Source organism: Megascapheus bottae, chromosome 21 (assembly GCF_031878675.1).
Source record: "Megascapheus bottae isolate mThoBot1 chromosome 21, mThoBot2.hap1, whole genome shotgun sequence".
Classification (NCBI taxonomy): domain Eukaryota; kingdom Metazoa; phylum Chordata; class Mammalia; order Rodentia; family Geomyidae; genus Megascapheus; species Megascapheus bottae.
In genome coordinates, this window is record NC_143529.1 from 38,626,269 (window position 1) to 38,644,550 (window position 18,282).

Genomic DNA, 18,282 nt, shown 5'->3' on the forward strand with positions numbered 1-18,282 from the left:
CCTTCAGTACAAGTCAACGTGACATTAAGAGACATTTGTGGAAGAACTACTAAAAAGCTGACACATATATCTGATCTCAGTGAGAACTCCGTAGGGAGGTATTTATCAACTGCCTGGGAGAGGAGGTATGGATCAGCCACCTGGCTTGCACGGCCAAGGTAGCGGAGCCAGAATGACCTCTGGCCACCACTGAAGGTCACAGGCCTTCCTCTCACAGGCTGCAGATGGGGCCTCAAAGCACAGAGTGCTGGCCAATGCCAAAAACAGAATGTGAAGCCTACCTCTTCTGGTTCACTGGAAAGCAGACACATTTACGATCTCTTCACAGCCCACCAAACCCTCTGAAAACCCCTCTTCAGTCCACATGTGCAAGCACTAGTAGGCCATCTGCAAATGCCCACGCTAGGCAAAGATTCACCGTAAACAAATTAACACAGGCAAACGGAACCTAGCAAAAAGTGAAGACAGAACTGCTTACAAGAGCCAATTTTTTTTGGGGGGGGGGTGAGGGGGTGGGTGTTAGGTCTGCCCAGGAGAAATGGCCCCTTCCCCTGACACTCTCCCCATGCACTTGGAAGTCCCCATAACCCAGCAATTGGCACGCCTGGGGAGCAGTGGGTGATACCCCAGGTTGAGGTCATTTCCCCATCCTCTGAGGTCATCTCGGCTTCTGCTGTGGGCCACACCCCTCTCCCCCTATATAAACTCTCTTGCTGGGCCCAATCCCATCTTGTGGGGCTGGAGGTTTACTCCTTCCCTCTCTCAATAAATCCTATAGAGGGTTGGTTTTGAACTCTGGGCCTGGGCACCATCCCTTAGCTCTTCAGCTCAAGACTAGTGATCTACCACTTTGAGCTACAGCACCACTTCTGTTTTTCTGGTGGTTTGCTGGAGGAAAGAGTCTCACAGACTTTCTTGCCCAGGCTGGCTTCGAATCACCATCCTAAGATCTCAACCTCCTGTGTAGCTAGGATCACAGGTGTGAGCTACTGGCAACTGGCTGAGCCCCTTTTTTAAACAAAGCATCTTCATGTAGTAGTTAAGAGCTCCCTCAACCTGGGCTCACATCCTGGGGTAAAAGGCAGCTAGCTGCTTGTTAAGTGGGAAAGGAAAGGTCGATTCCAGGCCCTAAGACATTCTAGAGCTCTGCCCAAAGTGACCCTTGGCTGATATCAGAGAATCATGGATCAAGCTCCCTCTCTGTGAAACACTCAGCTGGCTTTCTATTTCTTTCCAAGGGAGTTGGAGAGGACAAGGCAGCAGTAGTCTGGGTCTGGGAGGAAGCAGGCAGCTGCATAGTGTGGGGAGGGAGAATGGGAAGAACTTGAAGAAGTCAAGAGCAGAGGCACGGCCTTTATCCAGGGCGATGGCACAGGGGAAGCAGTACTTCACTCGGCCCCACACCTGCCGGAAGGAGACTCATACTCAGAGGGAAGGTCTGGAATGTTCTACATGGGAAGAGGAGTGGAGCCAAAAGGGAAAGGGACTGCACTATCTAAAGACTTGGAAAATACCGTGCTTTGAATCTAATATTTTAAAATATCATCTATTTAATGAGACTTATGTTAACAAATGGAAAAGTGCTGGAAGAGTCTCTTGGAGTCATTAGTACCTTGGCAGATGTGAGGCTGGTCCCTCTAGCACAGCCACATCACTGTGTAAGTCCTGGTCCCTGCTGCACACACCTAAACCCAGCACTTTTCCCCCACCTCTGGCACCACCCCTAAAACAAGCAGCTGATTCCTCTGGAAGGAGATGTGCTCCCCCGAGGGTGTCCTCTAGAGAATGCTAGAAAAGCCATCAGAATTCCTTTGCCACTGTCCATTTCACCTTCAAAAGGAAGGGCCGGGTGTGGGCCTAGTGGTACAGTGCTTGCCTAGCATGCACGAAGACCCATGTTTCTTTGGTACCTCATACGTAGAAAAAGCCAGAAATGGTCTCTGTGGGTCAAATGGTAGAGCTTTAGCCTTGAGAAAGCCCAAGGACAGTGCTCAGACCCTGAGCTCAAGCCCTAGGACCGGCAAAAACAAACCAAACCAAACAAACAAATAAACCAAAAAAAAAAAAAAAAAGGAAGGCCACATTGACTCAAGGAAAAAAGTTCCCCAAACAAAAACTTGATAGCACACACCTCAAAGCACAGGAGGATGCTGTACTCACCTGTGCTGGGCATGTGGTTTACTCGGGCAGGGTTCAGCAGCTCCAGTGGCTGGTCTCGGCCAGAAAGTCCATCTGAGGAACAGAGAAAGCACTAGATTCAGAAAGGGAGTGCAGGTCAGCAAGAATGCTGCACACTGGAGTCTGAGAAAAGCTTAGTACACTCAGGAAAACTCAGAACCTTCAAGAATGCACATGCCCTTCTTAAAGGAAGACAGTTTTAAATCTGTCACATTATTAGACAGAAAAAAATGAAAGTCTCTTTGTAGAATAAGCAAAACAGTCCTAGTTGAAATATGGTGAACTGGGTTAGCTATTCTGGCCTACTACCAGTTTATCAGAAGTGGGCTTTCTGCAGAGAGCACAGCATTAAAAACAGAAAAGTCTGGAAGGCCACAGCAATGCAGCTCAGGGCACCGTCTAAAACAGCTATGCACGTGTGTGATGGAAGAGGAATAGGTGTGGCTGGTAATGTTCAAAGAGTGCTGCACTTTGAACACAACAATAAAATACACAAGAAAGTGCTGTAGAGAACTGCAGAACAATTTTAGAAATAGTTTTTTAATTTTATTTAGGAACCACCTATTGTACTTCTTCTAACTGGCCTCAAGAATGAGACCAGAGCCCACCCACCACAGAAGCCTGGCACAGGCTGGATTTACTTTCAGATCTTCTGTGTTCTCCCAAATAGGAAGGAAAGAGCACTGACAGGAGTCATGCATTCCTTCTCAATGCCGCTAGGACAGAGTGCACTGGAGGTTTTCACGATGATTTAAGGGAGAAGGCGGTGACTTCTTTGGAGTTCAAAAATCTGATGACCAGAAACCATGGCCCTTCTTGAGGAAGGGAAAAGGCCCCAGATCGGATGGGGGGCGGGGGAGTGGGGGGACAAGGGCACTGCTGGTGTGTGACTCAAAATCAAACCCTGGTGTTGGTGCACTCCTCTCTCCAACGAGAAGCACCCACACACACTTTCTAGTAACTCTAGGGTTTTGAAATAGAAGTAGAAACTGAGCGTATCTGGGGTAGGACAGCTTAGAAGTCCACAGGACAATCTGGTACACAGAACCGCCTTGTAAGGCTATTATTTCTTCAGATACCATATCCCAAAGTGAATAAAAATTTAACTGGTATGAGAAGTGACTGCCTCTGCACTGAAATTCCTGAGTCTGAGAAGCAGGTAGGGCCAGAGCCTCATGCTGCTGCAACCAACCCGAAGGAGGTCAGGGCCCACTTTCCCGTGGTGCGCCTGTCTTGGGTAGGCTCCTCCACCTTTCCCAGTGGTCCTCCGTGTGGGTTAAACATGCTGCATAGCCTGATCCTGCCTATCTTCAGGGGGCGTTTTCATCAGCCGGGGAGTCAGGAGACAAGGTACACAGCCACACGAGAAGATGGAAAAGCTAGGGCTCTCTGTGAGACCACAGAACCCAGCTTCAAGTAAGAAGCACTGACTTGTGTGTGCCCACTGGACAGCCGACCAAGAGCACATCTGGTTCCAGAGTCCTGGTGTGGTGTGCGCGGGGAGCCTTCTCAAGCCAAGCAACCAAATGGTCAACTCCCCTTGACACAGAAGGTAGGGATGCACTCTCCCGGGGGCACTGGGGTAGAAGTTAATAAGCACTATTAGAGCTCAGGGAGGCACTGTCAAAGCACATTAAGCCTACGCTGATTTTCAATGTTTATGTTGGAGATGCTGGAGCTGGAGAAATTTGAACCTTTGATAGACAGCTGTTAGACCCTTCCCTGGTCCCCTGGCTGCCTTAGGCGAAGAACTACCAACCAAGCGGCCTGCCGGCCTGCCCTCTTTCTAGCACCAGCTACTCTGCACACTCCACTGACCCCTGAGGAAGCTACAGGACAGGAGCAGCTGCTGGGACGGGGCGGCGACTCCCCAAGGCCACCTCCACCCAGCCAAATGTGGCCCACTGGCATGAGATGCGGGGCATCTGTCATTGCCCTAGAGCCGTCAGATGCCCCTCACCTATCAGCAAGCTGTGTCTCAGGTCCACGGCTGGCTTGCTGCCCTACTGCAGAGCGTCATAATGTGGTGATCACCATAACTGTGTGAAATCACAGTCAGCAAGGCAGGACACAGATTTTCTTTCTTTCTTTTTTTTTTTTCTTTCTTGCCAGTCGGGGCTTGAGCTCAGGGCCTGAGCACTGTCCTAGAGCTTCCTCAAGGCTAGAGCTCTACCACTTGAGCCGCAGCACCACTTTTGGGTTTTTCTATGTATGAGGTACCAAGGAATTGAACCTGGGTCTTTGTGCATGCTAGGCAAGCACTCTACCACTAGGGCACACGTCCCACCCTGCTCCCCCACCCCGATTTTCTTTAGAATCACCTAGGTCCTCTGCTTTACTTCAGAAATCTTAAAATCAACTCACCAAGTTCTACAAAAAAGAAAAGGGGTAGAATAAGAGTAAGCCTTGACATCTGGGACAGAACCATTGAGCCTGTTGTGACCACAAACCTGAGACATTACCATATCTAGTGCCTCTCAGAAATATTTTAGAAAATTCACACAGTATTTTAATTAAAACAATTTGTTTTGCTAATACACAGAAATATTACTGATGCTTATAAATTGGTCTCCAGATATTATTAATATCACATTTATTCTTATTATTAATTACTTTGAAATATTCTATACAGGCTTAGGCCCTGTATAACATGAAATTTCGCTTCCTTCTTCTCAGGCTTCCAGCCTCTTTTTTCTTTCCTGACATTATGGCAGGGGCTGGCGCAGACAGCACACTGCTGACCAGAAATGTGATGAGACACAAGTTGCCCTGCTTTGTTTCTGATTGTTACTTACAAGGAATGTTTTAGTGATCTGCCAGCTTGTATAACACCTGCATCAAAGGCAAGAAAGCTCTCTCTAGTCCTGGTTTACCAAAATGTATATTTAAATCACATATGGTTGCTCAATTTTATTAAACTTTTCTTTATCAATTCTATTTAATTTGTGACTTTCTACCTGTGAATATGGTAAAATCCCTTTTATTGTGTTTAGCCAACAATCTATTTCTATGATACATGGACTGGTCAGGCCCAGTGAATTTTGAGAAAGAGGAAAAGAAAGAAGGAAAGCAGATAGATAGATAGATAGATAGATAGATAGATAGATAGATAGATAGATAGATTGATAGATTGATAGACAGACAGACAGACAGACAGACAGACCGACAGACAGACCGACAGACTGACCGACCGACCGACCTAGGCCTAAAAAACTTCTTACTTTGAAGTCTAAATTGGAGAACTTGGCCTAAGAGACAGAAGGACAGACAGACAGAACTAGACCTAAAATACTTCCTACTTTAAAGTCTAAAGAATTGGGGAGGTTGGCCTAACACTTCAACTTTATACAACAATTGTAAATAATCAATACATATTTGTAATGAGACTTGGTAGGGGTTTGGTATATGGAAAACTGAAAGGGGGGTAGCTACTAACAGTCCCGTACTGTCTAATGGAGCTGTTTTCACATATGCAGTGAATGGGACCTTACCAGTACTTGTCAGCAAGTAATAATTTAAAGTCCTCGTGACAGCCCATCTTTCTATCCATTTTAATTGTTAAACACACTTTTCAGTTCACAGAACTGAAACTGGCCAGCTTCTCCCATATTCTGTCCTGTTTTGCTATCAGTACTGTGTGGACTCCATTCTTGAATGCTCCTTTCCCCCTCCATGTTTCCTGACATCCCTTTTTGACCCAGACTCCATCCAGAACCCCACGTTTATTCATCCCAGCTCTTTAGATTCCTCCTGGCTGCAACAATCCCTTGGAAGGAAAGTGTGTCCAAGCCAGTCCCCGTCCTCACCCCTGACTGCTGGCTCCAGACACGAAGCGCCCGGAGAGTTCTCTGGGCAGAGGGACCCACAGGGCACAGGGCACAGGGCAGGAAGAGTGGGGAAAGAGATGGGCATGTGGGCCCCAGAGACTGCTGGGAGGACCTGGGGTGGCATGAGAGACAGTAAGGAAGCCTGAGGCACCAGGGTGCCGAGTAGCAGGAAGCAGACCCGGGATGCTACTCCCCAGCTCCACGGTCGGGAGCAGCACAGCCATGGGGAGAACACAGAGCATCTGTCTGCAAGCAGATCCCATGAGGCCTGGAGCTGAATCTCTTGTGGCATAGCCAGGTAAAACCTGGCTACCAGCAAGGTGTAGAAGGCCCAGGCTGGTGGCCGTAGGTATGCAGGGGAGAAGGCCGAAAATTAGAACAGGGCGTACAGAGCTGCAACTATAGAGCAATACTTCCACGTTTCTCTGGGTGGCTACAATTTTCTCAGGAAAAACAATACTGAAATGTTCAGGAACTGTGTTCTAGTCTCCATATTTCACACTGCATCTATTTTAATTCAGTCACTCGTCCGCCCACTTGTCAGTCCTCAGGCTGCGTCTGTCTGCTGCAAGGCAGTCTTCAACACACTTCGTCTGTTCCACGCCCCGGACATCACGGACTTCTGAAGTGGTGAATCATGTCTTCAGCTGAGTTGCCAGGAACAAACATGCAGGAAACGAGTAATGATGGCAAGATGTATTGATGTGCAAAGCTTGTTGCTTCATCCAGGTTTTCATGTCTTGCCTCAGTGCAGCTCTGTCTTTTCTGGGACACACTGCCAAGAGCAAAGCCTGTGTCTCTAGGTTTCACCCTCACCTGGAAGGCAAGTCCTCAGCCTGCAGAGGCTGCCTGATGGCCCAGAAGTGTTGGGCCCTGTGCAGTTGAGGAGACACAGAGGAGGCATCCATGCCATCACTGTGACATCACTGACCGGAGCCATATGTTCCCTGGTGCACTGAACTGGCTGACCTCAGGCAGGACCTGGCCCCAAGGGCCACAGGCCTTGAAATATCATCACTCTGCCCCCAACACTAGGCCACCCCACTGAAGCAGTAGGTACAATACTGAACTGCAGGCTAGGGAAGTGACAAGGTTCCTAAGTGAGGCCCAGAGGACCCTCCCTCCAGCACAAACTGGCATCTGCTTCCTGGGATGGGAACTGAGCTGCCCCTCCCACAGCTCCCTTAGGATAGAAGTAGCAGGCATCAAACCCTCGAGCCATCTAGAAATACCCAGGCAGAGCTGGGCAGTGGTGCCAACATTCAGCTCTCCCCCAGGAGATGAGAAGCTGCAAGCTCTTTCCCTGGAAGTTGCTAGGCTCTGCCCACCTGCTGTGGCCTGTTAAGAAGGGTCACGTCTGTCACCTGAGTCTCATTACCAGAGGACGAGCAAAAGGAGGGACCAGAGAGCCACCTCATGAATTTCCTCTCTACAAGAGGCCCAGAATCTGGCACCTCTGTGCCAGCAGATGCCGAGTGGGAAAAGGACATCACCAGCCACCTGCAGCACAGGGCTTGCCTGAGACCTCATCCACTTAGAGCGGTGCCCCACAAACCCAGCCCTGTCCTCCGCAGGTGTCTGGGCCCTAATTTGTTGTTCTGGCTCCTGCCAGGCTGCCCTGGAGAGTATGCAGTGGGCAGACTAGCTCAACCATTCACTTTGAAGACTTTCAGAAGCCTGATTTCTTGCACTTTTTGTGACTCAACATAGAAAGCACTTTGTTTTGTTAATTTTAAAAGCAATTATATTTAGAGGGGGCACAGGTGTGGACAGCTCGTGTGGTCTGTGTGGGTTCCCTCCTCAGAGATCGCTCCTGCTCTGCACACTTCCCTTCCGCCTTACACTCTAGCCCAGGTCTCCCTCTGCACAAGGCTGCCAGGCATTCAAAGATGTAATCCCATCATTACTATTAAATCAAGAATCCCACACTGTACTGCTCCCTCTGGTAAAACCTGTTTTCCTGAATCCTTTGAAAAGCTGTGTACAAGCTGTAGACAGCAACACCATATTTTTGTTATGTACCATATGGTTATGTTTTCTGCACTATAACCCCTCCCAAGCCAGGACTAATGAAAGCATGTCATTACCCCTTTTTATACAACAAAACTTGACTCCTAAAATTGTGTTGTGTTCTACTTTAACCTTCTGAAGGGAGAGCTACAGCCAGGAGAAGCGAGTTGTTTCTGGATGTCACTGGTGAGACAGTGTCCGCCTGTGAACTGGGCATGACAACCACAGTGGCTTCCCTGACCACAGAGTGTGGGCTACTGGACACCTGGAATGAACACCAGCATGCCAGGATCCAGGGGTTGTGGTGCTCCTTGATGGAAAAGCACTTGCCTAGCGGGCCAAGGTCTGCTAGGCCAAAACAAAAATGGGGGTAGGAAGAGTGGGGTCAGGAGGCATTCCTAAGCTCCCCTAAAGTGACATGAGCAGCCTCAAGACCACACTCATCAACTGGGCACACATCCAAAGCTCTCACCTTGAAGGGCTCCACCCCACCCAGCTAGCCTGCAGCCAAGCTGCCCACCATCAGCAGCATGGTGAAGCAGGCCCCCTTGCTCACTTCCACCAGCCTCTGCACCAGGGGTGGTTCCCAAGTTTGGACAGAAATTTAAAGAGAAAAAACAAGCACCAGGAAAAGCAAACAGGAAAGAAGCTTTTGCCTCCTAGGGCCCAAATGTCCAGACTACAGAAGTTCCTGGCAAGCTATGGGCAGGTGTGTGAGTGCTGGCCCCCTCTTCTCCTCCAAAGGATTCTGATGCTTCCATGCCCCACCAGACAGCCACATGGGCTTTATTTTGTGGCACTGGGAACTGAACTGGGTTTCCCCACGTGCTGAGCACACACTCCATTGCCAGCACCTAAAATGCATTTGGATGAGGTATTTCAGGAAGCACCCACAGTGGCATCAGTGGCTGTATAAGAAGAGGAAGATACCTGAGCAGTCACACGCCTCTGTCTCACCATGTAATGCCTCTGTCAAGTTACTATGCTGTGGCAAGAAAGACCTCCCCACATGTTGGCGCCTTGGTACTGGGCTTCACTGTCTCCAAAACTGTGGGCTGACTGAATTTTCTTCTATAAATTTCATAGTCCAATACATTCCATTAGAACATCAGAACACATACTATTACAACACCTGCACAGTTCGACAGTCTGATGGTTCTAAGAACAGAAACATACATAATTTTACATAGTAATCCCTTATCTTCTCTGTTTTACCATGGAGTTATTTTTAATTTAAAAAATAATAATAGTAAAATTGTGGGCCGGGAGCATGACCAAGTGGTAGAGTGCTTGCCTAGCATACCACATACTATATCCATAGAAAAAAAATATTAGAAGTGCTGCTATGGCTCAAGTGGTAGAGAGCTAGCCTTGGGAAAGCCCAAGGACAGCGCTCAGGCCACAAGTTCAAGCCCCAGAAATGGCCAAAAAAAAAAAAAAAAAAAAAAGTGAGTGTGCTTCCCACCCGCCCCATACATGCACGTGCACGTCTTTCCTACCCGTGCACATCCTCACCAGCAAATCAGCAACGAGTGTCTGCTGGCTCCTGGCTGCACCATGAAGTGCCAGCTGGGCAGGGCCTGGAGGTCCCCCTGGTGAGGCCAGCCACACGGCATACTTCCCAGCAGACTCCTACACACCTGACAGACGCCAGCAGAACAGGAATGTGATGCATCTGTCTACCCCCTCCCACAGGGGACAGTGAACTCATCACACACCTCTATTTTCTCCTTAAGGAGCAGTAAAGTAGATTCACCTCCTGTTATTCAACATACACCGCAAATAATGAATTGTGACTCAGTGTTCGTTCCTCCACAGAGGATGCATAGGACATGAAGGAATGATAATACACTGAAACAGTAGACACACACATACACAGCGGCATTTCTTCATGGTAACAAGTAACCAAGGTGAACATACTTCCCACTTACAACTGATCCAGTACGCAGGAGGCACAGAAGAGAAAAGGGAAGACATGAGAAGAGGCCCAGTGACTCCGGGGCCAGCTGCGGGATGAAAGCCCGGGCTTGCACCCGGAACTCTAAACAACATTCAGAGTTCACCACTAGACACAAGATTAGAAATGTATACATAAACACAAAATGGAGCTCAAGAGAAAGTAAGACTTCAGCTTTCAGGAAGAAAAGACAAAAAGCAAGTGAACTTGTCCTGGCGCCAGGTTTTCAGCCCTGGACGTGGTGGCCTGGGGCAGTGACTGGAGCGCTTCCAGCCAGTAGGCAGGAGTACACCGAGCGGAGCAAGGGGTGCCAGAACGGGCCAGGATTCTCCAAGGTTGTCGGGTATCTCCAAGGCAACTAGAGAACTCTAAGATGGAGAAGAGGAGGCCCGCCTGCACCCGCACAGACATGGCCTCTAGCTCATTCCTTGACCCTAAATCTAGAAAGTAGTCTAGAACCTGGGAGGCACGAAGCCCTAGCACAGCACAGCACAGCACAGCACAGCACAGCACAGCACAGCACAGCACAGCAGCCGTTTATAGAGTCATGTCTAAGAGGAGAGACACAGGGAGGAAATGGTGCTGAAGATGAACGTACGATGAATGGCAAAATTAGAAGTGACATATGGAAACAATGAACCATCAAATATTAGTAATCCAGAATATCTACAAATATGTTTGGAAAAATAGAAAAGACTAAAAAGCACGTATTTGAAGTTTATAAGTGCACGCGTGCACATGCATGCACGCGCGCGCGCACACACACACACACATGCATTTTTTCATTTTTTTGGGGGGGGGCAGTCCTGGGCTTGAGCTCAGGGCCTGAGCACTGTCCTTGGATTTTCTCAAGGCTAGAGCTCTACCACTTGAGCCTCAGCACCACTTCTGGCTTTTTTCTATGTATGTGGTACTGAGGATTGAACCCGGGTCTTCGTGCATGCTGGGCAAGCACTCTACCACTAGGACAAACTCCCAGTCCCTCAAGTTTATATTTTAAATAATTTGTTTAACAAGTAAATATTTATACTTATATAATTATATTCATGGTATATAGTTTATATTATGATAAATTAATAGTTTAAATGAAGAAAAGAAACAGTAATAGAGAAAAGGAACTTGGGGAGAGGGGAAGAAGCATTGAAAAAAAGTTTTAGAAATAGTTCTTAAACTAAATAAAATACAAAATGAATTTTCTAGAATTTAAAAATTAGATACAGGTAAAAGGGGAAATACCAACTGGATGACAGACCCAAATCAATAGCCAGAAGGCAACACACTGCATACCCTATAGACAAAGAAAAGAAGGGATGGCAAAGACTGATGAGTAATATGGCCAACACAGACAGAATAAAGGAAAAGCACTCAATAATATTCAAGGGGCTGGAAGTTTGGCCTAGAGGTTGAGTGCTTCCCTAGCATACGTGAAGACCAGGTTCAATTCCTCAGTATCACGTATAAAGGAAAAAGCAGGAAGTGCTGCTGTGGTTCAAGTGGTAGAGTACTGGCATTGAAGAGAGCCCAAGGACAGAGCTCAGGCCCTGAGTTCAAACCCCAGGACTGGCCAAAAAAAAAAAGATAATAATAATAATCCAAAGAGATGATACTACTCCAGAACTTGGAGACACAAGAGTTGTTAAATTAAGACATGTCAAGTCTCAAGTAGGAAAAATAAGTACAAATCTATAACCAGACACATAAAATTCAAAAAAAACAAAACTAAACAATGGGGCTAGGAGCACGCCCTAATGCTTGCCTAGCAGGCATGAAGCCCTGGGTTCGATTCCTAGGTACCACATACACAGAAAAAGCTGGAAGCAGTGCTGTGGCTCAAGTGGTAGAACTCTAGCCTTGAGCAAGAAACATCTAAGGACAGTGCCCAGGCCCTGAGTTCAAGCCCCAGGAGTGGCAAAGCAAACCAAAGCAAAGCAAAACACTAAACCACAAAGGAAAGAGAGGGAAGGAAGAGAAGAAAAAAGGAGAAAGGGAAAGGAGATTAGGTGGGACACAACTCTCTAGGGCTGCCTCTTAGGACAGGGAAGAAGGGGGTGGGATTGAAGATGTCTCTGTTATGAAATTGGGGCCCCAAGCCTGCATCCGTGGAGAAGAAAAGGAATAGGAGGAGGGGGAGAGGGGAGGGAAAGATCTTGAATACCAACACGGGAGATGGACTTCCGTCAGCCTTGTTTCGCGCGCGCGCGCGTGTGTGTGTGTGTGTGTGTGTGTGTGTGTGTGTGTGTGTGTGTTTCAAAATCAATCTAAAAATATCTTGCTAGTTGTCTCTTAAGATTCCCCTCTTCAGTTTAACACTACAAAACAGGGGTATGTGTATGGGGAATATTCACTTCCAAATGATATAAAACTGTTGATGTGCATTCCAAGCTCTGCTTCTGAGACATGGCTTTTCCTTTGGGCTCACTTCATCTGCTTTATTCTTGTACCGCCTTATTAATTACATAAGCATAAAGTGCATCTGGCCTTGAAACTGCATGGACACCACCTACCCACTTTAGCTGTTTCTCTGCAAACTGGTCTGCTTTGAGTAACTAGGAAACTAGTTCAGGGCCGCTAAAAATCTCCTACAGGGAAGCCAAAGGCCACCTATGGGGAGCCAGAGCCACTTCCCCTGCACCACCTGACAGCCCACTGGCATGTCCCAAAGTTTCAAGAGTATTTGACATTCAGAAACCATTAGTGAAGGTGACATGAAGATGGAACAATGCTGAGGTTGAACTCTAGCAAATGCAGGTGAAGTGTGAATATTTCACCAGTACAGCTCGAGACCTCTTTCAGGATGGACTTGGAAATCAACTACATTGGTGCAAAGGCACCTCTTGAGAAACCATCAGCGAAAGACTGCTTATCCTTTGCTATGCTCAAATTAGTTAACAGTAAGCAGCTCTTGGAAGAGGATAACCCACTCTATGCAAATACTTTTGCAAAGGCTCCCTATTAATGCAAATATTTTATTTGTCTTTTATTTTAATGCAAACAGCATCTGTTTTGTACAGTCCTTGCCATCGCTTTGTAGTTTATGCTGAGACTCAACTGAGGTCCAGCTGCTTGCTAGACTGTGGAGCAGATTTCCAGACAGGAAAGCACACACAGCAGCTCTCTGAAGAGAAACGCAAGCAAGCAAGTTCAGTGGGCTTCTGGGACACTGCTCCCTATCTGCTTTCCAGATAGAGAAACAAATCCAAGAATGAAATCCACAATCTACTTTTTCAGAGGCTTGGCTTCTAATGTGTGTGGTTTTTCTTCGTTAATCATTTGACTTAGGGAAAACTGGGATTGCTTTTTATAAATTCCTTTGCAGAGAAAATCTATTGGGAAGGACAATACAAGTTAAAATGGGAAAACCTGGGTGCAGGACTAGGAAGGCATCCTGAGCCTGCTGCCTGGCGCCCCCTCCATCAGGAAGCCCAGACTCAGCCAACATTCTCTTCTTCTGGCAATCTGGTAGGTTCTCTGCCAACACAGATGTCCCAAGGTCACTCTGCTGAAACGTTGCCGCCTTGGCCGCTGTCTCCACCTGAGAGCTCCAAATATGAACAAAATCTTGTTGGCCTTTGCACACATGATTCTGAAGTGATGCCTATGGCAGCAGGAGAGGTAAGGTGGATAGGTGAATAAATCAAGCTCCATATGGGGAGCCAGATTTTTTTTAAAAAATGACCCAAGGCTCTTCTGGTTTAAAAAAATATATTCAAGTTCCAAGTCTCTACCCAACCAAGCGTACATGGAAACAGTTTGACCTCAAAATTCTAAAAATACTAATGTTACACTCCATTTCTAAGGAATGCAGACATTAGGGCCATCAGAGACACAAGTTCAAGGTCATCAAAAGAGGAGAGGAGTCTATACAGGCAGAGGTGCCGAAATACACACCCCCACACACCTGCTACTGACACTAAAATATAATCACCTGGACCACTGTGTCACATAAATAACAGGCTGTGCATTTTAATAATTCCATTAACAATTGTTAATTTCATCCCATCTGACTAATGTGCCCCCAAAATGCTGCTTACCATCTCATGCTACTCTCATCTATGCAAGAGGGATTTTGTTTTTGCCAAATCGTCTAAGACTATCATTAAATAATGGCAGTACTATTATTTAATAATATTCTGGCATAACTTCTTCCAAAACAAAGTACAGGATGAAGGCACATGCCTTGTCATAGAAGACAATCAGGAGGCTAGACGAGTATGAGATTATCTCCCTAAATGCACTCATGATGGAATAGTAATGGAGTAAGACAGTGACACTCAGAACAAGATACAGGGTAGGGTGTGAGGCTGGATTTGGGGGACAATTTCCACTGTGAACAATTTAAAGGTCCCCAGATATCACTCTAGAATCTTGTGTGTTTCTAAATGTCTCTGTACACAGGAAGTTAAGACACAGAGATCCATGCTATCACACTGCTGGTAAGAGTATAAACTTGTTCAACTACTCTGGAAAGCAGTATGGATGGTTCCTCAAAAGACTAAGCATAGAGCCCCCCTATGACTCAGCAATCCCACTCCTTGGCATTTACCTTAATGTCCAGAAACAAGGACATACTAGCCACTAGCCATAAAGCCACTAGCACAATGATGTTCACTGCAGTATTATTTACCATAGCTAGGATATGGAACCAACCCAATCCATGCTCAAGGTTGGACAGCTCTGCTAATGATGGCTGCCCTCTCTGCATGCACGTGGTAACTGAGGGCCTGATGAGCCACGCACGAGGCAGAAACAGCCTTCATTTCACCTTGGTGGAAATGTCACTGTCCAAGACCTCAACACACTCTACTAGGCTTTTCCTATGATATATAAAACAGATATACCTGTGTGCACACAGTGCATGCACACATACACCAGAAGTGGAAAGGACAATCTAATGGGAATAAAACCCTGGAGAAACAACTAACATTATAGAAAAAGATACTCAGATGTACCAAGTGATGGAACTATAAGAAGTGATTGTTATTTAACTGGCACGACCTTGCTGTAGTAGGTATAGCTTATTATTCATTATCATATAAGCATATGAAAAATAAACAACAGCTTTAAAATAAGATCAATGGTAGTCTCACAATAGAACACATGAAAGTAATTTTTTTAAGATTTAAGGTTCTGTGATGATCTAAGATACAAATACTAAACAAAGCTTTATATATTACAAGATTAAAAGAACTAGAAAACTTGGGGGGAAAAGGAATTCTAGAACTGAGCCGGGCGCAGTGGCTCACGCCCGTAACCCTAGCTACTCAGATCTGAGTATCTGAGGATCGAGGTTTAAAGCAGCCTGGGCACAAAAGAACCTGAGATTCTTATCTCCAATGAACCTCTAGAAAATGGGAAGTCGGCCTTGGCTCAAGGGTAGGGCGGTAGTCTTGACCTGAAGAGCTCAGGGACAGCACCCAGGCCCATGGTTCAAACCCCCTGGTCCACAAAAAAGAGAAGAAGAAGAAGAAGAAAAAGAAGAGGCGGAGGAGGAACAGGAGGCGGAGGAGGAGCAGGAGGAGGAGGAGAGTAATTCTAGAACTGAAAATTCAGTGAGCTAAAGTAAGGGTTCTACCACTTAACAGATTAGACACCGCTAGGGTGAACCAGTAAGACTAGCAAGGAGAAAATGTTCAACATAGCTGCGGATAGGCAGAGGAGGAAGAAGGGTAGGAAAATAACAGAATAGTAGGTTATGACTTAACATGAAATCAGAGATGCAGAGATGGGAGAAACCAAATGGGCCCAAGGTGTATTTGAAAAGCCAATGGCCACTCAGAACTTCCAAAGGAAGAAGGAAAACAAAATTACTAAAAACAAAGTAGGCCGTGAAAGATTGGAGACTGGTTAGTTTAAAAGAGCAGCATTACAATGACTGCTAATTTCCCCAAAGAACCTGTAAGCAGAAAACAATGAAGTATCTTTCAAGCTACAAAAAGATTGCTGGTTCGCTAGAATCCTGAAAGTGAAATACAGTCGTTTTCCAACAAAAACAGATTAAACTGTCATCAAAGAGATTTTCATGGTTTTTCTAAGACTGAAAATGAAGACCAGTGGAAAAGGTCTAAGTGAGTGGATGAACTGAATGAACACATAGTTAAAGCACAGTAAACAAAGGCACAAAGCACAGGGGCGGGGCAGGCTCACAGCAGGACGGGGATAGAAATGCAAGACACAGAATGCCCAAGCGCCAATGGACCAAAGACTGAGAGGAGAGCAGAGACTGCCTAGGGAGTAGAAAACAACAAACAAGCACAAATCAGAGCAAGCACACTAGTTCAACAGAAAGCTACAGAAGGCCTGAGAACAAAACATTTGAAAAAGGTACACTGCAACAAGATAAATGAACACGGTTAGCATAGAAACACTAACATCAACAAAGCAGCCTTTGAAAAAGGCATTGAGTCTCCACTTTAAGAGCACACCCTTCCAAAGTTGTTTGACCACAATGTAATCGGGCAAAAATTCAGTAAAAAGAGAAGTCTGAAAGTACACTTACAAATAATAAGACTGCTGTTCTGGCCCAAAACTTCAATGGTACCAAGCTGAAGAAATCCTGCTGTGGTTCAGATAACAAAAGAATAAACAGGAAGTTCTTAAGAAAATATTTTAAAATGTTGATGAAACAGAAAAAGATTATTAGAAAAACCTATCACAAGTCACATAACCAACAAAGACCTGAGTAGTCAGACACTTTTAAAGAAGCATAATTTGTCATTTACTTTGCCCCACAAAGAAAACTCCAGATTTAGATGGCTGGACAGCAAAGTTCTATGAAACTTACAGTTAAGATATAATTCCAGGACCGGGGTGGGGGGAGGGAAATGGGGACCGAGACATGAGAATGGGTATCAATGTTTGTGAAGTAATACACCTTCTATCTGGTGAATGTAATGTAACCCTTCTATTAATTACAATAAAAATATATGAAAAAAGATATAATTCCAACTTTACACAGTCTTACAGAAAATATAGAGTCCTCAGTTTTTTCCCCCCAAGACAGCATCTCCTCAATGTCAAAATTGGCAAGCAACAGGAGGCAGGATAGGGAGGCTACAGTCAGTGGAAGGAAGGCAAGGGTGCTAGCCAAGACCCTTCTCAAAACATAATGAAAACCAAAAGGACTGGCTCAAGTAGGAGAGGGCCTGCCTCGCATGAGCAAGGCGTGCCAAGAAGAAAAAAAGACACAGAACTGGGCAGGGGGGGGGGAGGACTAATAGTTACATGCTACAGAATAAACTTAGTCATTATGAGAAAGACAAATCAAAGTACTGGCAAATTGAGTCAAAAAGCATATAGAAAGAGGATGCTGTCTCTTGGTTATGTGGGTTCACTTTAGAAATCAAATCGGGTTTATAATTTTTAAAAATCAGCCAGTGTAATTTACCACCGTAACAAAACAAAGAACAAATCTTACATCATTTCAGTAGAGAAAAAAAGAAGCATTTAATAAAACTCAAGATTTAATCATGGGAATTGGGGGCTTGTCACCTAAGTAAGGAGTAGAAAAACCACAACCTTGAGATGATAAAGGGCATTTCCAAAAACAAACCAGACCTGTAAATTATCTCAGTCCACAAGGACACAGTAAAAGTTCCCTTTTCAGAGGGGCATTGTAAAAGTGGGCTTAGCCACTCACGTAAAGGTGGGAAAAAGAAATAGATTAAAGGAAGGGAAAGGGGAAAGTATTTCATCATTTCTACTCAGCATAGAAAGAAATGTAAAAATCTACAAATAATCTAGAGTTAATTAGCAAATTCATTAAGTTTAATACAAAGCCAATACTTAAAAAAACAGAAAGGCCCAAAATACTTTTTAAAACCATAAACATTACCAAAACATACCAATAAAAGTGACATCAAGAAGCACCTAATGTCTAAAAAAGGCCCAACAAAAAACTGCTAGGATGAAATGAAAGAGCCACATGAATGGAGATTCTTTCCCTGGGCCTGGGCCCCCTGACTCTCCCCCTCTTACCCCATCCTTCCTCCTTCCTTCCATCCTCCCTCCTCCCATCCTTCCTCTTAATTCAAGTACAGCACTCTAGCCAGAGTAATGTCTCTAGTACACTAGCGGAAACCTCTGGACCCTAACTCAGAGGACCTACACTATTACATGGAAACAAAGCCAATGGTTTCACAAAAGTTACCTTTCTTAGGTGCTCTGTTTCATCTTACAGTCCCCACGGCCCACTCAGGACCTGGCCAACCACGCATGGCTGTGCCTCTGAGTCAATGCAGGTAACTCTGGTCACGTAACTAGGTCTTGCTCTTTCTTACCTTCCAGCACTATATTGATTTTCCCTGTAGACCA

At 45.7% G+C, this 18,282-nt stretch overlaps 1 protein-coding gene across 6 annotated transcripts in view; it reads right to left on the reverse strand.

Annotated features, from left to right (window-relative positions):
- The window catches only part of Hdac4 (histone deacetylase 4), a 228,194-nt gene that overhangs the window by 108,428 nt on the left and 101,484 nt on the right, over window positions 1-18,282 (reverse strand). For all 6 annotated transcript variants that reach the window (XM_090355164.1, XM_090355165.1, XM_090355167.1 and 3 more), the window contains exon 3: window positions 2,161-2,232. In XM_090355164.1, coding sequence (XP_090211290.1) covers window positions 2,161-2,232 — 72 coding nt within the window. The remainder of the gene's footprint in view (window positions 1-2,160; window positions 2,233-18,282) is intronic.